This window comes from Aulonocara stuartgranti, assembly GCF_965226115.1.
Source record: "Aulonocara stuartgranti genome assembly, chromosome: 15".
Lineage (NCBI taxonomy): Eukaryota > Metazoa > Chordata > Actinopteri > Cichliformes > Cichlidae > Aulonocara > Aulonocara stuartgranti.
In genome coordinates this window covers 2,720,466-2,742,640 of record NC_138951.1, presented here as the reverse complement: position 1 = coordinate 2,742,640, position 22,175 = coordinate 2,720,466, and the positions used below count along the sequence as shown (strand labels likewise).

At 41.7% G+C, this 22,175-nt stretch overlaps 1 protein-coding gene across 3 annotated transcripts in view; it reads left to right on the top strand.

The window, feature by feature from the left end:
* The window catches only part of nrxn3b (neurexin 3b), a 324,595-nt gene that overhangs the window by 96,210 nt on the left and 206,210 nt on the right, over nucleotides 1–22,175 (top strand). For all 3 annotated transcript variants that reach the window (XM_082505625.1, XM_082505627.1, XM_082505626.1), the window contains one exon: nucleotides 6,806–7,189. In XM_082505625.1, the coding sequence (XP_082361751.1) occupies nucleotides 6,806–7,189 (384 nt within the window). The remainder of the gene's footprint in view (nucleotides 1–6,805; nucleotides 7,190–22,175) is intronic.

Here is a 22,175-nt window from a genome sequence, read left to right as displayed (position 1 = left end):
TATTTTAAATTGAAAGTGTACCGTTTATTTTGGCAGAAACACAAAAACACGGATTTCAAACCAAACTGGGGAAACTAAGGCAAGGCAAGGCAAGGCAAGTTTATTTGTATAGCACAATTCAACAACAAGGTGATTCAAAGTGCTTTACAGAGACATTAGAAACAAAAACAAATAAAAAGCATGATTTAAAATTGATTAAAACAAGCAAATAAACTAACTAACTAATTAACAAACAAACAAACAAAACAGTATATAAAATCAAAACAGATAAAATCAGAACAATAGATAAAATCAGTAGTTAAATGTAAGTTTTGAAATTTAAGCTTAAAAGTGTGGATTTGGTGCTTTATTCAAATGCAGCTGAGAACAGGTGAGTCTTCAACCTGGATTTAAATAAACTGAGTGTTTCAGCTGATCTGAGGCTTTCTGGGAGTTTGTTCCAGATATAAGGAGCATAAAAGCTGAATGCAGCTTCTCTGTGTCTGGTTCTGACTCTGGGAACTGATAAAAGACCGGATCCAGATGACCTGAGGGATCTGGAAGGTTCATACTGGGTCAGGAGGTCACTGATGTATTTTGGTCCTAAACCATTCAGAGCTTTATAGACCAGCATCAGAACTTTAAAGTCTATCCTCTGACGGACAGGCAGCCAGTGTAAAGACCTCAGAGCTGGACTGATGTGGTCCACTTTTTTGGTCTTAGTGAGGACTCGAGCAGCAGAGTTCTGAATGAGCTGTAGTTGTCTGAGTGATTTTTTAGGTAGACCTGTAAAGATGCTGTTACAGTAATCAAGCCTACTAAAGATGAATGCATGGACTAGTTTTTCCAGGTCCTGTTGAGACATCAGATCTTTTATCCTTGATATATTCTTGAGGTGATAGTAAGCTGACTTTGTTATTGTCTTAATGTGTTTTTCTAAGTTTAGGTCTGCATCCATCACTACACCCAAATTTCTCGCCTGGTTTGTGGTTTTTAGATGTATAGATTGAAGTTCTCTGGTGACCTGTAATCGTTTTTCTTTGGCGCCAAAGACTATTACCTCAGTTTTGTTTTTGTTTAGCTGGAGAAAATTGTGGCACAACCAGTCATTGATTTCCTCAATGCATTTACCAAGAGCCTGTACAGGGCCTCGGTCTCCTGGTGACATTGTGATATATATTTGTGTGTCATCTGCATAGCTGTGATAGTTTATTTTGTTGTTGTTTATAATCTGTGCCAGTGGGAGCATGTAGATGTTAAACAGAAGGGGTCCCAAGATGGAACCTTGGGGAACTCCACATGTGATACTTGTCTGCTCAGATGTGAAGTTACCTATTGATACAAAGTATTTCCTATTTTCTAAGTATGTTTTGAACCAGTTTAGTACAGTTCCTGAGAGACCTGCCCAGTTCTCCAGTCGTTTGAGTAATATGTTGTGGTCAACTGTATCAAATGCTGCACAGAGATCCAGTAAAACTAGGACTGACATTTTTCCACTGTCTGTATTCAGACATATGTCATTAAACACTTTGGTCAGAGCGGTTTCAATGCTGTGGTTCTGTCTAAAACCTGACTGGAAGGCATCGTAGCAATTATTCTGTTTTAAGAAGTAACTGAGCTGTTGAGAAACTGCTTTTTCAATGATCTTACTTAAAAATGGGAGATTTGAGATCGGCCTGTAGTTGTTCAATTGTGTCTTGTCAAGATTGTCCTTTTTCAGTATAGGTTTGATTACAGCAGTTTTTAGTGATTCTGGAAACACACCTGATAATAAAGAAAAGTTGACGATTTGTAACAGGTCTGACTCTAAAGTCTTTGAGACCTTTTTGAAAAAACTTGTTGGCAGGACATCTAAACAGCAGGAGGAGGAGTTCAGTTGACCTAAGATGTCCTCCAGGTCTTTGCTGTTAATAGGTTGAAACTGTTTCATGATGTTTAAACAGTTTTTTGGTGGACACAGTACATATCCTGGATCTGCTGTTGATGTACCAATTGCTTGTCTAATTTTTTGGATTTTTTCAGTGAAGAATTTGGCAAAGTCATTGCAGGCCATGGTCGAATGAAGTTCAGCTGCCACTGACACAGGAGGGTTTGTTAGCCTGTCAACTGTAGAAAATAAGACCCGAGCATTATGGCTGTTTTTAGTGATGATGTCAGAGAAGTAGGACCTCCTTGCATTCCTCAGTTGTAAATTATAATTGTGAAGTTTCTCTTTATAAATGTCATAATGAACCTGGAGGTTTGTTTTTCTCCATCTGCGCTCAGCTTTCCTACACTCTCTTTTTTCATTTTTCACCAGTGTGGAGTTTCTCCATGGAGACTTTTTCCTTCCTGAGATAACCTTCACCTTAATGGGAGCAATAGTGTCCATTACATTTAACATGTTAGCATTGAAGCTATTGACGAGCTCATTGACTGACCCTCTGGGCAGGTCAGGTGTTAATGGGAAGACCTGGTTAAAAATTGCACTACTGTGTTCAGTTATACACCGTTTTGTGATCACTGTTGTTGATATATTTGTGTGGGCTGAGATTTTACTTTCAAAGAAAACACAGTAATGATCAGACAGGCCCACATCAGACACAGTAACCTTTGAAATGCTCAGGCCTTTGGAGATCAGTAGGTCAAGAGTGTGTCCTCTATTATGTGTGGCCTCTGTTACATGCTGAGTCAGCCCAAAGTTGCCCAGAGTGTTACTCAGGTCTTTAGTCCCTTTGTCCTGAGGGTTGTCCACATGGATGTTAAAATCCCCAGCAATAATTACACAGTCAAAATCAACACAGATCACAGACAGCAGTTCACTGAGGTCATTAAAAAAGTCTGTGCAGTATTTGGGAGGCCTGTAAACATTAAGAAACACAACTTTGGATGGGGCCTTCAGCTGTAAAGCCACATATTCAAAAGACTGAAAAATTCCAGGAGATAGCTGCTTACATTGAAATGATTCATTAAATAAGACAGCAACCCCTCCTCCTCTCCTGCTCGCCCTGGCCTCACTGATGAAACTGTAGTTAGGAGGGGTCGTCTCGATGAGAACAGCTCCACTGTTACTTTGGTCCAACCAAGTTTCAGTTAAAAACATAAAATCAAGGCTGTGCTCAGTGATTAAATCATTAATTAAAAATGTTTTCCCAGCTAGAGATCTAATGTTTAATAAAGCCAACTTAAGTGTTTTAGAGGTATTACTTGTCCCCTCGTGTTTGGGAGCAGTCTGTGGCACACAAGGTATGTTTACTATATTTAAAGATCTTTGAGAGTGCAGCTCTCTGTGTTTTGACCAGGCCACATGTCTCCTGTCACCTAAAAGTACAGAAATTTTAAAACCTTCTAGTAAACAGGGTCCCAGCTTCTCCTGGGAAAAGTCACCACTGCCATAATCCTCACAGCCCAGACCCTTCACATATCACATATCAGACTGCGGAGACAGGGCATGAAGAGGAACTAAGGGGGGCGAGGCTGGGCAATGTGACTTCGATTGCTCTGTTGAGGGTGGGGCTCGATGGCAAACCTTTGGCCGCTCTGGTGGGGGGTTTATGGGGGACAAAAACGGATTGGGCCGGGGGGTAGATCTGAGCCCAGCATTGACCCGCTCCATCATCTCCTCAGTGAATTTCAGGTGTGGGGAGGAGGGAGAAAGGGAGGGGGAGGAGGGTGATGGCCTGTCAGGGGTTTGGGGGACTGGGGAAGGTCGTGGTCCCTTGTCCTGGTCGTTGGTATTGTTGAGAGAGTTGGAGGCAAATAGGGACCCCTCTTCTTGCCTTCGATGTCTCTCCTTTCTGAGGCTCTTCCTCAGATGCCTTAGATGTCTTTCCTTTCTGAGGCTCTTCCCGGGTGGGGGCAAATGGAGCTCCTCCTCAAGGTTTCTGCTGGGCTTTGTCTGTTCTTGGAGTACTGTTTGTTCCTCTTTATGAGATAACTCCTCGTTTATCTCAGCCTTGGCACCAAGCACGGATGGATGACGTATGGAATAAAACAAGTTGGAGGTGAACAGTTTCACCCCTGACTTGTTAAAATTAAATCCATTTGCTTTGAACAGATGCCTGCGTTCCCAAAAAATATTAAAGTTGTCGATAAAATGCACTGAGTGGTCAGCACATGCTGATATAAGCCATTTATTCAGTGTAAACAACCTGCTGAATCTCTCGTCTCCTCCTCTGACCGGCGGTACAGGTCCACTGATGAATACAGCTGCATTCAGAGAGTTTACAGTATTTAATAATCCAGTAAAGTCCCGTTTCAGAACCTCCGACTGTTGTTTGGACACATCGTTTGACCCTGTATGCAGAACAATGTTTGTCACAGTTGGATATTCATCTGCAATTTGAAGAATTCTCTCCTTCAGGTTGTTGACCATATCGTTAGGAAAGCAGAGGACTTTAGTGTTCTTACCGCACATCCTTTGTACATCCTTTACGGCAGAGTCACCCACAATCAGAGTTTCAGGCCTAGCCTTTAGCTTTCCCTGTGGTCTTTTGCTATTCAGCAGATTTTCAGACCTTACTTCGCTACTTTTAGATGGATGGTTGTCCGATATAGATCCAGGGTCCTTTGATAGTGGAGCAAATCTGTTCTGCAGTTTCACATTCAGTTGTTTTGGAGGTTTGTTGTTATTCTTCCTATTCACGGTTGTCCAGTCCTGTTTCCTCCCGTATACAGGGGTAGAAGAGCTTCTCTGTCTCGTAGGAAGTGAAAGCCAGTCGGTTTCAGAGAATTCAGCTCGCTGTGCCCTGCCTGTGGTACGTCCTCCCCCTTCCAGGAGACATGATTTATGTCTTGGTTTTGCACCAAGACAGTCCAAGGGGGGATTATCACTTGAGGATTTATAATAATGCACAGAGTCTACTTTCTTGGTCATGTTATCTGTGCTCCTTAGCTGTGTACTAGCTTGCTCATCGCCATTGTTTTGAATCAAAGGCAAGGTTGTTTCATTTCCACACAGTCCATTTACCTCCACGTTTACTTCTAAGCGATGAATTTTTGTCTCCAGTACTGCAATCTTCTGCAGGAGGCTGTGGTAGTCATCTGTGGAGAGGGAAGGCATCTTGTTGCTAGTTAGCCTAGCGGTTAGCCCCTTTCCAGGCTATTGAGGCTGCTCGGTGCCCAGACGCTGTAATCAGGCTTCAGCTGTGTCTAGGCCACAGACACACGGAGCGCTGAGGATAAGGTAACTATAAAAATGTTGCTGTTTCTGTTAAGAACACTTTAGTCCTAATGATCTATGAGTGTCCAGAAGCTATCGCAGGTAAGCTCATAAGGAAAAAAGGGAAAAAATCAGCATAAAAATCAATAAAATCAATAAAAGAAGCAAAGCATTAAAGAGCAAAGAGATGAAGCGTCCACACTCACAAAACTAAGCAAAAAAACCACTAAAACCAGGGGGATGGAAACCAGGAGGGAAACACAGCTAGTGCTAATCACACACACAGAAACTGAACACACTATACACAAGACAAGGAACTATCCAAATAAAATTGGAAACAGGAAACAAAAACAGAAACGCAGACTAGACACCAGAGCTGTGGAAGAGCAGACATGAAAACTTAACTAGACGTGGAACACAGGAGGAGGCACAGTAACAAATCTGGGAACAAGAAATCACTAAATACAGGAGAACGTAGGGAGCTAGAACTACAAGAGACTAAACCATGGAAAACACTAAATCGAAGAATATACAAAACCCAGAAAAACACAAACACTGGGTCCCAGACTCAGTACCATGACATCATGAGATTTTGATCCACCTTGAAGTGCAATCTGGAATGCATCTGACTGGCAATAGCTTCTGTAGATAGAAAAACACACAGTGGAACACCATCAGTCATTGATTGGCCTCCCCAGTGCCCAGACCTGCATATTACTGACGCAGTGTGGGATCATGCTGACAGAGAACAGAACAAAAGGCTGAAATGTCCAAAGAAGAGCTTTGAATGCCTGGAGAACTGTTCCTGAAGACTACTTAAAGACGTGACATAAAAGCTTGGCTAAGAGCATTCAGACTGTGTTGAAGAATAAAGTTGGTCATACCAAATATTGACTTTCAGGCTTTTACACAGTTTCTGCCTTAAACACCGTTTTTCCACGTATGTTTGTGCATCTTTCAATAAATCGTTACACCTTTTGTCCTTGCAAAATAAAAAGAAATGAGGAGTTTCTAAAGTGTTTTTCGGCAGTACTATATGAGCGATCGTTGAGTGTCCACAGGTGCAGACAGTGACCTGCTCTGTAACCTTTTCCCAGGAGACGAGTAGTTTTGTCAGATTTGAGGGTTTTTTTCTTTGATTTTTTTTCGTTCAGCCTTCTTTTCTGTTATTTGGTGACACAAATAGTTTCCCTGAAGAGCTTGTTAAAGTCTGTGATCAGTGCAATTTTGGCTGCCAAACATAGGTTTGCACCTCCACTTACTCAGCCCACATCTTTAGCACGGGGTGGTGTGCTGCGCTATTTCTATCTTTCACAATTTTGCTGAGTGCATCTCTACTTTGTTAAAGCTCAAGTACAAAATTACAAAAAGAAATCTGTCATTTTCAGCTCTGTCCTCACCTTGATGAATGAAAAAAATGACTGTCAGTCTCTTTGAAAGGTTCTGGAAAGAACTATAGACTAAAGGTAATAGATGTTACTTGGGTTCAAGAACTGTAGCTGAAGCAAGCAGTGTTTTTATTTGTCAGCCAGTTGAACATGGCAGATCACTTAGACTGTAAAATACGAGGCCTGCTTTGAAAAACACCACCAAGAAACATGTCAGAGTGGATACCCCAGCATTTTTCTAACACAAGTCGATTTAATGATATTTTATTTGTCAGTAATCGCCTTTTCCCCCCTTCAGGCATCATTTCAGTAAACAGCCGTCGGACCCCTTTCACAGCCAGCGGGGAAAATGAGATCCTGGACCTGGAGGGGGACCTTTATCTGGGCGGTCTGCCTGACAGCCGAATGGGCTTGGTGCTCCCGACTGAGCTCTGGACAGCTATGCTCAACTACGGCTATGTGGGCTGTGTTCGGGATCTGTTCATCGATGGCCGCAGCAAGGACATCCGGCAGATAGCTCAGTCGCAGAACATGACCGGCATCAAGTCTTCGTGTAGTAAGGTGACGGGGAAACAGTGTGACAGCAACCCCTGCAAGAACAACGGGGTCTGTAAGGAGGGCTGGAACCGCTTCATTTGTGACTGTACCGGGACCGGCTTTTGGGATAGTACCTGCGAGAGAGGTGAGAGTCCTTTCCAGCCACTTTCTGCGTACTGTTTGTCTTGCGTCTTATGGTGATGATTTTAAAATCTTACTGCCTTTGGCAGAGGGTTTATCGGTCTGAGAGTACAAGACCTTTAATGCGGCTCACTCAGCTCTCCTTTTATATTCTAAAAACCATTTCTTCAGTGAGCTTATGGAGCGGTGTTTTGCTGCTTTTAGACAGTATATTGTGCATCTTACAAGGTGCAGTGGTTGACAGTGAAGTAGCTTTGCAGAGTTCAAGTATCTTTTCTGTCTGTTTTTCTAAATATGGTTGAAAAGTGGTGGCGGTGTAGCTGCTGCTTACTAACTATAGATTTTCTAAGGGTGTGGACAGCGCTCTGTTACAACAGAAGTGTGACTTGGCACACTTGGTTCACATTATTTATGGAAGGATTTGCTGAAAGATTTAATAGGAGGGTTTTCAAGCATTTTCTTTCCTGGGAAAGATTCTAGAGAGAAATTGAACTTTTCCCAGTTGGTGAAATGGGCTCTCCTTGTCTGAGTTTTAAGAGCTTGGCCACATAAAGGTTTTATGAGATGGAAAGAATAGGGACACTCCAAGCTGTGGGAGAGTATATTATTGGACTATTGTTCAGATTGCTCTTGACTCTTTCACTATTTTACAAAGATTTTCAGGATTCAGTGGAGAGATTTAAGTACTTTCCCAAGAACTCGAGGCCCGTAAAGAATCGTACGTGTATGACGGATAATGAGCATCTAGAGAGTAGGTGCTTAAAGCCAGCATTAGGTGTGAGTGTAGCATGTGGGACAGTATTGACTGATTAACGCATTCAAAGGGGGGAAATCAAAATGTACCCAATGTAGATGTAGGTCTGTTTTGTAGTCATTGGTTTGGAAAATGCATTCAGGTGGAGACAGAAATTTGTTCCCTTTTTTGTTGCTGATACTGCATGTTTACAAAAAAGAAATCATAAAGTAGCTCAGAGTTAGAAAAGACAGATCAATATTCAATAATGTACTATCATAAATAATTTTTCTGCAAAAGTAAATTTTGCATTGCAGTAATGTGGAGAATGTTGAAATGTGAAAGAGGTGAAATTCCAGTGGGAGCTGGCTCTTTTCATCGAGTTAACCTTGTGCTAGTCCGACTGCTGCGCCTGGCGTAGTGTGGACGTCCGTCATGTTTTATTTGCACAAAAAAAGGGGAAAAGAAAAAGCCAGATGTGTGAAGCCAGCTGTGCCTGGCTAAAAACCACTCAGTCAGTGAACTTCTGTCACCTTAAACCTTCGGGAAGAAAACTTATCACTCGTCTTTGTCCTGCTCTGCTCCTTCCCGCACATCAGTTTCATAATTGTCATATCTCTGCATTCATGCAGACCGTTTGCCATTGTTTGACAACTCAGCAGGTCTGCCTGAGAACAAAGCTTTACACTGTTCAGCAGTGGATTGTTTTGGGGGGTTAAATAGTGAGGCTTGAGGTGTAATGACATGGTGATGTTCCTGATGCTGTTATGACTGAGTGAATGCATCATCTTTATGTGTTATGCTGCTAGAATTTGAGATAATGTTGGACTGCAACACACACAGCAGCTGAAACAGGTATTTTTCATGGCCACTCCATAATGGTTTGTTTCCTGATCCTGGTGAGAACGATGTCACTTCACCAAATTCCAAAACAGTTGAAATGATGCAGTCTGTTTTGGCTGTGGAGCTTTTTTCCTTGAGGGTATCATTTGGATTTTCATGGCTTGGGTTTGGAGACTAAAGTTTTTTGTTGTTTTTGAAAGATAAGCATTAACTGTTGATGACTGTTTGTCCGTTGAGTGCATCAGGCAGTGCTGTTTGTTGCAGGCAGCTACCACATAATAGGATGTCAGGATATCTTGGCCTTTAGTGCTCCAGTTTTTTAATTAGCAGGCAACTAAGAGTACCACTCCAACTTCACACTTGCCAACAGCAAATATCATGAAAAAACAAACAAACAAGCAAATAACTGTACAGCTGCATATACAATGATCTCCGACATACACACAGTGTTGTATAAGCAGCCCACTCACTGCATTAACCTTAACAAGCTAAAGTTATTGTGATAAGTAATGAAAACATCTCAGGTTATGAACATTTTACGCCATACTGTTAATTTAATGTTTGCATCTGAAACTCACACTGCTCTTGTAAATGCAGAATTCATCACCGGCTTTGAGGTGCACTGATGGTGAGCGTTCAGATTCCCGTTTTTTAATTCTGGTCCATACTGTTTGCTTTCTGCCTTTTTGTTGTCTATAGCCTGTCGATATCCATCCTCCTCAAACACAAAATATCTCAATACCCAACTCTTAGTCATACGCTGCATAAAAACATGGATGGATCTGTTTCTGAAAGGCAGTGCATGAAAAGCCTTAAAGCTGCGTCTTCAGACTCCTGCAATACAGCGTGATGATCATTTAGTAAATTATGGTGAACAGATAATTGAACAGTGTCGTTCTTGGTCATATTCACCCACTTCAGGACTTCACAAACCAGCACGGTTAAAGAGTCCTGTATATCTTTATGTCTTTCCTTTTTCTTTCACTGACCTGCTGCTGGATATTGTACTACACAAAAACAGTTTACTTGCGATTCCTCCAGCCTTCTCTTAAGAACTCAGTCTTTCTTCAGATGTAGAGAAAATTTCAACCCAAAAACTAATTATATCAAATCGGTGTCTTAATGGTAAAAACATGGACAGAGCTGCCTCGACATCCTTCCCACACAGTGTGTTGTCCTTGTGGTCTGGCCTGAACCATGTCAGCCAGAGCTCCTGTTAGTGCAGAGGCACCACAGCTCGATACTGTAGCCCTCTCAGTTTGCGGCTCACTTTCTCATATTGAGTGAGGCTAGCCACCCCGCAGAGGAGTCTCATCTCGGGCTGCTGGTATCAGTGATCTAATTCATTCAGTCGCTAACCAAAGCCCGCAACCACAGGTAAAGGGCCGTAAAGAAGGCTGAGCAATAAATTGAAAGCTTTGATTTGTAGCTGTCAAAGTGAAGACAGATCTCAGTGTTACTCCCTAAAGGTGAATTATTGCATTTAGGTCCTCTGCAGTGCTCACTGTTTGTTTTGAATAGGAACTCCTTTGATTTGAGCTCCTTGTTCTTTTTAGGTTTCGTGGCTTCATACTCGTGTTTGACCTTTAGCTGCAGGCTAAACATGGGAGGTCACAGTCACATTAAAGCCTCTTCATTACATCAGTGGTAAAAAAAATAATCATTTCTCAAGGCGTGGATGTTAGCAGACGGTCTACTACTGCATATTCTCACACTGAAGAAAAGAATACATCTGCCTGTTTAGAAAACAGTAGCCCTTGATTTAAGTGATCCTTTGATTTGAAATGTTGGGCTTGAAACGGCATGAGGTATTTTCTTTTTCTCAAAATGAATGCGCGACAATTTAGACTGAATGGGATTATATTAGTCATGCTGGTAGAGGAATTTATTTTCCTTCTCCTCCATGCTTTTAAGCAGACCCTGGAGCTCCCCGGTGACAATATCAAACAACCACTGAGATGTATTTGCACATGGCGCTCGCTATTGATCTCAAGCACGCTATACAGTACAGCGGAGAAGTGCGCGTGTGTGATGAGACAAAGGGTGAAATGATAAAGATCAGCACTCTCCCAGGGAGTGTAACCAGGCTTATGCATTTACATCACAATGTTTGGCCTTTGCTGGTGACTTTTCCATCTAATGTAAATAAGCTTGTCTTTTGTTTGTTGGAATCAGCCTCAGACTTTTGTTTTGTGATATTTTAGTCAAATAGATTTCAACTCCTGAAGTCAGAGACTTCTCACACCAGCAAAGTCAGAGTTGGGTAAATCAATAAAGTATGTACACAGGTTTCTCAGATAATGACTGTCGTAATGCACCGGTGGTGGGAAGCACAGTCAGTTTACTCCAGCCAGGCAGCTGAACAGATTCATGTGTATTTGGGTATGTGACGATAAGAAGGGCAACGTTTATTCATCGCCTCCCTGTGGTCTCAACAGAAGAAGCCACTTTCTTCCACTTTTTTCCCTCTGGTTCTGTATTAACATCTGAAATGCGACGGATTGTTTTAGATAAGATCCAGTTTTGAATGCAGCTTGTTGACGTGCTAGAAACACTTTGAGATTAGCTTCAGTCCCATTTGCCACAAGTGTTGAAACGTCTTAACTGCAGCTCTCTTGTTAAAAAAATAAGGTGCACCGACTCACAATCAAAGAAAAGTTACTTTAATCACTACTGACCAACAGTACTGCACAGTGATGGTCAGAAACAACCAGCAAAATGGAGTAGTACAGGAGCAAGTTCAAGACACAAGCAAAGCCAAAAACAGAAGGATTAATCAAATTAGAGAGTAGCACACAAGCAGGGGAAACAGGCCATTTATATATTGAAGCCAATGGGAAATAAGAAACAGGGGCGGAACAGGTCACAGGTGAACGTAATCAGGATAATCAGACTGCCTGTCAAAAATGGGAAACGACCTAACAGACACATCGCTAAACACAAAGACAAGACAACTCGCTCTAAACATGAAGAAGGGAGAGAGGAACGCTGAAAGATGAGGGTGCAAAAACAGAAGGAAGAAGCACAGAGGGAACGAAACATGCCAGAAATAACAAACTCGGTGCAGGAACTGAAGCTAAATTAAGACTAAGAATTGGAAAAAAGAATTAGGGGAGTAAACCATCCAGCACTCCATAAAAACTAGAAACTACAGCTCAGCATGTTAGTTGAAAAAACATGAATTAACCTCCTAAGACCCGAACTCTTCCACTGCATGCATTTTTAATTTCTCTTTGATATTTGGGCTGATTGGGTCCCGATGAATGTAAAAACAAAGAATTACCAGATTTTGTTTTTTACCTAATTTTTGTTTCTAAGAACATTTGAGCCACATATGAGGATATTCGGTAGAACAGTAGCAGTATAATGTCCTCGTAAGTGGATATCAGGCCCTTGTAGAGCAAAATTGAGTATTTTGGTCTAAATAACCCAAAATGTGATGTCCACATATGTAGATGCCAGGTCCTAGGGGGTTAAAAACAAATAATGGAAACTGGATCCAAATATAAGAACGAAGCCTTTAAACAGGAAACCCAAACTGCAGTATATAGCTAACAATGCAAAACTCCACAGAACCCCAGGACCGTGACAGATTTTGTTTTACTGATTAACTAATTCTTTGTGGAAGTATTCTGCAGCACCACGGGTGGAAGTGGAAAACCTCCTCCTTATGTACCACTGATGGTTTTTAGCAGAGGAAAACCCAGGTCCCATGAAAGTAGTTTCAGCCCATTTTTCGCTGATTATATTTTTGGATCTCAAATAATGGAATCATCAGAAATGAAAGTCTCACGATGATTTCATCACAGTTGTATTGAATGGAGCACATCGCTCCGTGTAATTCCTTCTCCTCCACCGGGAGCTAAAAAGCAGGCAATTTTCTTGCTCTGTTTACTAGAACGAAAATGCAACCTGACAGATATTTTAGACTCTTTGAGGAGATCAAAGATCGTACCAGGCGACATTAACAGACAACAGCACTGCTGTCTGCTTGCTGCTTTCTACCTAGTATCAGTGCCGGGTTTAGTATACAGATGATTTCTGCCTTTTATCTGTTTTTTTGTTTTTTCCTATCATATTTGTTCCCTTTCTTGTTTCTCTCTTGATGTTCTTCCTTCTCTTTTACCTTCCGCATTTCCCATTTTATCACTTCCCTCTCTCTTCACCCCCACATATACTCCCACCTTTTGGCAAATCTGCTTTAACCTCGCCCATGAGACATGACAGCGCCTGTGATCAGAGGCTTGCCGTGGTATGGCACAAACAGATGTAGTGTCAGCATGGTAGCTAGAGTGTGTGTGTGTGTGTGTGTGTGTGTGTGTGTGTGTGTGTGTGTGTGTGTGTGTGTGTGTGTGTGTGAATATGATGAATAAAAAGCTTTAAGTCTCATCATTTACAGTTTCTTGTGACCATATGTTTCTGTGTCTTCACACTGTATATATTTGCATCCATTATTATGATTAACTCCAGTAGGCCTGTGTGAATGCATGTTTGTATATGCCAGCCAAGCAGCGCCAAAGCCGAACAGTATGCAGCTGTAGTAACAGGGCCGTAGCCCTGATAGGCCCCATCATATGGGCTGTGACCAGGAGCTTGCCCCTGCCAGCAACTGTCTTCCTGTGATCTAAATTCAAATGGGGCCGCTTGGCTTGGTGCAGCCTCTATAGACACGCATGGCAAACAGAAAAAAGAGAGTCTTGCTTCGGGCTAGGCAAGCTGACAATCCTGGCCGATCTTAATTTGGCATCAAGGAGCACTGTCCAAACTTTCCTACTGAACTGAGAGAAAGTGTGACTGGTTGTGACAAAATTAGGACAGCGTTCACCGGATGCTCTGGAGGTGTAGCTTCCTCTTATAGGTAGAAGACAGAAACCACTTTTAACCACAGGGCACGTTCCACAGGTCATGAGTTAACCTGTGTCCAAACAATCACTGCCCAGCTGGGGCTGCAGACTGCAGTCACTCTCAGACAGACTGGTGAAGGTCTGCAAATACTGTTATCTAATTTATAAATGCAGACAGATTGCCAACACATTGCAATCAATCTGATTCACTCTGTGCCAAACACATCGCGTCTGTTAAGCATCTCTTTTGAGGCAACTTGAACCAAGTGGTTGTATTCTGGTTACATTCACATATAAAAATAGTTTTGAACTTTGAACTGCAGCAACTACATCACTGTTTGTGGAGGAAATTGGTGAGGTTCAGGCTGGACTCTAAATGTAAGTAGTTAATGTGAATGCTCTGTGTGTGTAGATTAGCAGACAGCTTGATAAACCAAGAGCGGTTTGAAGGGGCCAAAAGACTGCGTGTCCTCAAAGACACGGTCCCCGTCTTCAGAGTAATCAGTTCAAACGCAATGAGACCGCTAGTTCATTGCAGATAGTCACAATAATTTTGCTTGTGCCACGGTCTCCAGTCACTCTTTTCCCTAGTGTGACTTGTAGCCTTAAGTTTATTTAAATCTTTAGAAAATCAGCCTCAAAAGACTCTCATGTAATCTTTTAACCAGATCCTACACCGCTGATCCTGCTTTAAATACAGGCACAGTAAAATGGTTCACCCTTAGAATAAGAAGAAATTCTTCTTCTTTTTTTAAACTTTGTTAGACTACTTTTATTCATCTGCGGTGCCAGCTTTAATCATTTGCCAAACCATGAAAAAGTTATTTTTGTAACTTAGCTCTTGCTGCGTGGGAAATGTCTAATTGGGTTGAATCGGGCGTGCAGGTTTAGTTTGGTGTAGTGCTTTAAAACTGATGCTGAGAAATGATTTTCTTCTCGCCTGCAGTCAGATCCACAGAAAGCAAAGAGGAAAAAGGAAATCATTACCCTCCTGTAATAATAATGTTTCAAGGTGGGCTTTGTCCTCTTTCCCGTCTTTGGGAGACAGCTCGAGGCTTTATTTCTTTTTGATTGTTACATTCCATTACATGAAAAGGTTACCCAAATGTTATTCCCCATAAGGAAAACTCTAGCACAACAGATTATTCAGGTCGTATTTGAGTCTAACTTGTAAGAGGTGACATTAATTCAAGACTACAGGGAGGTATATTTGATGTCATCCTCTGAGTCTGCCGAGCGAAGGAGAATGGCATCTTAGGCTTTGTTTCAGCAAGCTAGTCAGTCATCCAAACAGTCAGTCGGTAAGTGGAGGTTTTGTGTTTGAGTGTGGGTCTGTTTGTGTGGGTGTGGGAGGGGAGCTTTTAGGGAGCCGGGGCGCTGCTGACAGTTGTGTGTTGCAGAGTGCTGTGCAGCTGATAAAGTAGCCCAGTTAATCAGGTAAATAGGCCTGTAATGAAGTGTGTTTGTCTGATGGTGTGCCAGCCAAGCGCCAAGTGATCCCACCGAGACTCTCCGCTTTCTGTCTTTCTGCTGCATTTACACACACACACACACGCGCCGCACACGAATACACAGCGAACGCCAGTTGGAAGCGCACACATACACTCACACAAACACACATCAATCCACTGGAGACAGATTGGATTGTGTCTAATGCATATTGCATTTTCCCTGACAAGATGCCACCGCCCACGTACAGTAAGTGCTTGTGTTTTCCCAACTGTCAGTACAGAAGAGTAGCGATGGCTCCAGGCCCAAGCTGATGGCTGGAAGTGTGTCCACCGCAGATCAGTCAATACATCACTCAGCACAGCACGAGCTTCCTCTTTCCTAATGTTTTCACCGCAGGCGAAAAACATAATTTGCACGTTGTTTAATTATTTGAATTTAATACTCTTTAACTTGTAGGCACGCTGAAGGAGTTGTCCTCAGTTGGTCCTCATGCTGCCATTTAGGGAAGTTTTTTTTTTTTTGTCATTACATTACTGCCTAAACTTAATGACAGCAATCACACCGGTTCTCAGAAAGACCGAAGCACCAGAACACACAGGCTGTGCAATTACCTGCTCACTTTCCTCGCTGTTCATTCATAGTGGCAGTGAAATAATGGATTGCCACAAGGCTTTTACAGTTTAATCACAGGTTATAATTGCAGAATGTCAACCGGGTGACATTGATGGTTGCCACCTTTCAGTATGAAATTCTGCAACCTGGCAGTGATGTTACGTTCTTTTACCTTTTAGGTTATGCGCAAAGGCTAAAAATGTTCTGTGTTGTGCTCAAGATTTGCACAGATTCAAGTAGATTTACTTTTCTAAACTATTGCCGCTGCTTCCATAACTTTGAGGTCACACAGCGAATAGCCAATCAAAAACATGTATAAAATAAACACTCATTTCCATCTAAGGAAGGAAAAGGGTGGAGGGGAGGCAGCAGAAAAAAAGTTTTCAATCAGCCAATCAGCATACAGCCCTGTTTGGGGGTTACAAAGTATCAAAATGTTGCAGTAAAAGAAAATTAGCAGACAGCTGCAGTTCTCACTGATGCCCACTAATAATAATCAAACTGATGCAGCAATACCCCCTTTTTTTTTCTCTTGCAACACTATTGACATCATCAAAGTTAATTTTTAATGTCAACTTTTTGGAATGTCAGAATCAGGATGAGAGACGTTGCGTGTTCGGTAAAAAGAGGCCAGTGAGGGTGATGGTGGCAGATCTTCACGCACATTCATCGTGAATAGTTTACTCTAAATCGACGATTGTTTTCTATTGTGTCTTTCACAGTGTTGTCTGTTTCTAAGATGATACAGAGACGTCACGGGAATATACGGTTCCAAACAGGCCGCGATCTCCTGCTGCATCATCTCTGCACTCAGAAAAAAAATCTTTCCCAAAGCCATTTGTATTCAGATGAGCTCGGTTCTCAGCTATGCTAAATGCCGCTTCCACTGGTGTTAGAGTGGCATAATTTAAATGCTTGTCTAAACGCCTTTTCCACCCACAGAGGGAGGGGAAAAAAATCTATCTGAAAGTCTCTTTAATCCTCGAGCCCTATAATAGACCTTGCATAATTGCCAGACTGCCTTTGTGTGAATAATTTCTTGAGGTCAGGTACCAATTACTGCCACATACGATTTTGATTCCATATGTCAAACCTAGCCTATGCACACTGTGTTTATACAGTACAACAAATCCAAGCAGACAGAAAGAGAAATCACTGCACCATTATGGATATGCTATACAGATATGAGGCCTTGTTCTGCCATATTAATCTGCGTCTTCTGCATATTTTTAAAGCTCTGATCTTTTTTTTGACACCTACCAGCATATTTAAATATGTGTTCCCATCAAAGCCTCGGGACGAAATATAAATTTAAAGCGTACCCTTCATTTTTACCCTACAACATGCAGGTACAGTAGTGCCATGTTTTCAAATTTTCCGTAATTAGAAGTGATTGAGTGCTACTTTTATATTTAAAGTGGCAGCAGAGACGTGTTTAAACTCCAAAACGTTTCAAACTAATGGACGGAGAAACAGCTCGCTGTTTCAAACAGAAGTTAACAGCATGTCTGTAACTTTTTATCATAGATGGAAAAAAAACTTCTTATTTTGTATTAATTGAAGGGAAGTACTAGTAAATATTTGAAGTGCCTCCTGAGCGTTTTACAAAAGTGTTTTTACATGCCTGCCATTATAAATGCATTCAGTGCTTTTTAAAGGTTTCTCTATTATTTGTTTTTTTTTTACCTTTTATCAGTAAAACACATTGAGTTTTGTATGGTTTCTCCTGAAAACCGTCCTCTAAATTTTTCTTTTTTTACTCGACATTTCTTTCTTCTCCAATTTTTCAAGTTGCTGCCATGAACCTAAAGTAAAATGGCCGACATCAAAATAGATATGACATGTGTGGATTTTGACCTGAAGAGTCTGTAAATCTTCAGTCGGATAAAGCACTGGGGAGGGCGGTGCCTTTACTGTTGCAGAACGGGGGGAAATTAGTGAATCTCCAAGGTCACGTTTCTGAATGGCAGCGTGCGTCGATGCTCGCAATAGAAAGCTTCGGCCCAATGCTGGACGATTTGGTTTGAATAAAAGAACATCTCTTCAAGGTCGATAACTGTGCAGCTGTCTGAGTACGCACTAAACAGTGACTCACCTTTTCAGCAGTTTTTTTTAGTTTAGCTGTCGGCATTTGGAGGAAACCATTATCGCATAGTGAGATAGAATGAGATGTACAACTAGGAGCCTTCGAGATACCTTTCCAGTGTAAGAAAGTAGATATCCACCCAAACACAGAAGGATAAGGAAGTCTTTAGAAGTAAGAGGAGGGATTCATGATTAAGGGTTCTGCAATGCCCTCAGTTATGTCACTTGAAGTGAAAATAATTTAAGTTCTCTTCTATCTTTTGAAAGAAGAGATGTTAAAAAAGGTCCAATCCCATTCTCTTCTGTTCTACTGGTACCTCCTGTCATCTTGTTTGTTCTCGTGCCTTTCCCTGCTGCCCCTACTTCTCATCATAAATGGGTGATGAGCACCTTTGCTAGGACATTTATCTCAGCAGAGAGAGAGAAAATGACACTTGAAGGTCTGCCCTGACTAACTGGCCAGCTCATAGAAGAAGGGTAAAAAAAGGAGGATGGCAGTAAATACATAAACAGATAAAAACGAGAAGAGGATGAGGCTAAAAATACAAAACAGGCGGAATATGTTGGAAACACTGGCAAATTAAGAATGGTGGTAGACTAGTGCCGTGCAAATCTGCAAATTGCGGTAGACGTCCGACACAAAGTATATACAGAGCCGGTATTGCTGATACATACCGATGGATTTAACCTATAAAGGCAGCTTTTTTAGCAGAGAGCACTGTGTCGTCATTTTTCAGATGAGTCATCATTAGTTTGCTAGTTCCGAACACATTTTAACGACCACTAAATCACTGTGATTGTTACTTTCCACAATAATTAGTGAACAAGAGCCGCATAAGTTGAGGCTTGAGTGTGAAATTCATGGCTTTCAGGGTTTTTATCGTTAACTCGGTTTCCTTGGGTCTTTTCCCGTGTGTTATGAATAAATCTTCTTTTTTTTGATACCAGTGCCGATTTTATTCTGTTGTATTTATCCGCGACACCTTAAAGGCCGGTGCGTGAAAATATTGTCAGACATAAACCGGTCTGTGGCACAACTTGGGGACCGCTGCTGTCGGCTACCCAAATAGCTCCTCAAATAAATGTGATAGTCAACACAGAAGGCTCAAACACTTTTTAGTGGCGCATGTTTGAGATCTGTTTTCTCATTTCCAAATAAAGTATTTAACACAACTCAGCGTATTTAACACATAGATAGAAATGCAATATCGATCTCATTGCTTTAGTATCGATACCGTCGATATTGGGGCCCGCCCACCCCTGTCTCGTACCTATGATGTGGGAATTACTGTTTCTGTGCAGATGATTAAATTTTTTAATGATAGGACATGCTTTTTTCATTTCAAATAGATGACTAGACTTAAAAGACCCAGTCGGAGTGTTTCCTTATTTATTTTTTAATTTTAGTATTTTTTTGCCTGAAAGGGCATCATCTGATGTTTTGTTTCACATAAAGCAGTAAAGGCTCGCTGGTCGTGGATGTGGTAATTGATTCGCATCATTTAGCACACAATGTCTCTGTGGCGCACTGCAGGTGGTACATTTGGAGCAACATTAGCAGCTGCACCTGCAGTTCACTTTGGAGCAGCAATAACGCTATATGTCTCTGTCTATTATTTACCAGCCAGACAATGCTACCTCATATTTTATTTATTCATCATGTCTGTATGCTGTGAGATAAATCACCTGTCTCCTTCTCTTGACACAGGAGATATATATGTGTGTATATATATATATATATATATAATTTATTTTTATTTATTTATTTTTTTTCCTCTGGCATGTAACTAACAAGGAGATGGCAGGACTGATATCCTCGAATATATGTACGTTTAAATACTTAGGTGTCAATATACCAAGATGTCAGCAGTCGCCAAAACACCAGAAAGTGTTTGACTAAGTTTAGAATAGACGTGTCGAGGTGACACACAGCTTGAAATTTTTAGTGCATGCTGAGCTTTTGAAAACGCAGAGGCACGTCAACACGCACAGATCTGATCCTTCCTGTGTGTTGCGTCTTTAAAAAAAAATCACTCGCTTTGACAGGATTTCTCAAAAGCCAAAGTCAAAGTGAAGCACTTAAAGCTCCTTTGGTTGGTAAATAAAAAAGAGAGAGATGACCTGACGGGTATGTGAGTGAATGTGCTGTCCTGAATTACACGACTGCAATTTGCCTCTTTTCATTTAGCTTTCTCGTCTAGCTTATGGAATGTTAGCTGCGCGTATACATATCTAAGCCTAACTGTTTGGCAGCCTAGGGAAGCATGCTAAATTAATCCTTTTTTTCATTTGAAGCTGAAACATTTTGTGCTGGGTGCAGAAAAACCCTGGTCCTGCATTTTTTCTTCTTTCTTTTTTCCCCACCAGCGACGACTCTCATTCACTCTCCCCATCTGAGATTTGTTCCATTTGTCTTTTAACACTTATCTTATTTGCTCTTGTTGAATAATTGTTAATTGAGCAGAATAATGGGTTTGGTATCTTCTGCACTATCAAGCAAGTCTTGTTTTGTTTTTTGGTTTTTTACCCAAATTTAGTGGTTCAAACTGCATCAGGTGAGGTATTTTTTTCCCATCGAAAGAAAAAGGCTCCACCCTAAATCATGAGCCTTTTATTTTCTCCTTTTCCGTCTGCGGAAAAGTCGATAGAAGAGATCGACGCCCATGTAGATTGAATTTTAATTCTTGTGGTTGCCAGCTGTTGTAGTTTCCCTGAACACATGCGGAAGAAATGGAATAAAACGTCTTCTCCTTTCTTCTCCCGCTGAGGAGATTTGAGTTGCCTGCCATTAAAGATTGTGCTTCCTGCCTCCGGTGCCAGAGGACAGGCTCGTGGCGAGCTGACAGTCGGCCTCCTGTGCTGGAACACTACGCCAGCGGTGCCAGACTCATCAGCTGATCTGCACAAAATCTTACAGTGCAAGAAAATGGATAGGAATTAGAAAAAGGCTGACGTAGTCGTAGATAGAGGGAGAGGGAAGTACAAACTGTTGACTGAATCACTGAAAATGCCAGAGAGGCAGTGGTAGAGAGCCAGAGATTTGTTTGACAATGTTTACCCGGGAGAAGAACAGATCCTCGTGCACTTTAAAACGATCTGTTCGTTTCAGTTTTTCACTGCTTGGAACGTTATGCCGTTGCTCCCTAATCCCCATTTGTAATTAAATGTGTGCTTAGGAAGTGTGCTGGGTTATGTAAACTCAGGCTCTCATTGTGGCACTATGCAGAGCGGGAACGATGGGAGCGCGTCGCATCCATCTTCACCGTACTTTCTGCATCGTGTGACTCGTTTCATTTGCCTTTGCCTCTATATATATTAAGTTTTTTTCTTTCACTTCAAGACACAGTCACGGGCAACTTCCCCTCTTCCCTTCGTGTGGTTTTCCTGTCCACTCCCCACATATACAGAGATAGAACAAGAGCTAGAGCGAGAGAGGGAGGACACACAGAGGAAATCAAGCCTTCAGTGTTCGGCCATCTGAGAAATTGACAAGTCTCCAAACCTCTCGGCAGCAGGGAGGATGGTTTCCAGAGGGACTTTTTTCTGGATGAAGTAAAAATAAAAAAGGGGGGAAAATAAGATTGTACACTGTACTCCTTTGCTGGAGATAATACTTTATCCTCTTAAAGTCTTCGTAGTATTTGAGAATACATAATTTAGCATTTTCTAACAGTACTTTCGTGCAGCACGATATTCAAGGACCGATTCTCACGTTTAATGATTCTGTTATTCGAACAGAGACTCGATTTGTTTCCTCATGCTGCTGTACTTTCATCTCAGTTTGCTGTTTCTTTTTGCCTTTTTTTTGTTTCGGTAATCTCTTCTCTTTGTTTATGTTCCCAGCCTGCTCATCCCCTAACAAATCAAATGAGAAGCTGGTGTCAGCAGCAGCTGGCTGCCTTTGACTTTGCTGCCCCCCAATGGCCTGATCCTGGTCTAGTTCACTGCTTTTGTGTACATGCAGGTGTGCTCACGACACATTTGCTGCTCAGACTCGAGGACTTTCTTTGTAGCGATGAGGGAAAGAATAGTGCAACGTGTTTTGAATGTTTGTGATGCGACGTTTTTCACAACCAAGAGTGCAGTGGTGGAGAATCACACAAGTGCATGGGGGGATTTCTTCCTCCAGAGTCCAATAAAGGGAGCTGCTGTACATTTAATTTGCAAACTCAGTGGTTTGAACACAAAGCAGGAGGTACAGCTCCAGAGTACCAGATGTGAGATTTGTTAGATTTACAGCAGTACAAGGTTTTTTCATTTGTTGAACATGTTGCTGGAGTTGCTGGAAATAAATCAGATAAAATTCTCTCGGCACTAGAGTATGAGCCAGACTTTCAAGGAAGCACAGTGAAAAACCACACTGTTCCCCACACGCCATCTAATTTACATATATCTAAGAATTTTACTAGTTGGGCTCTGAC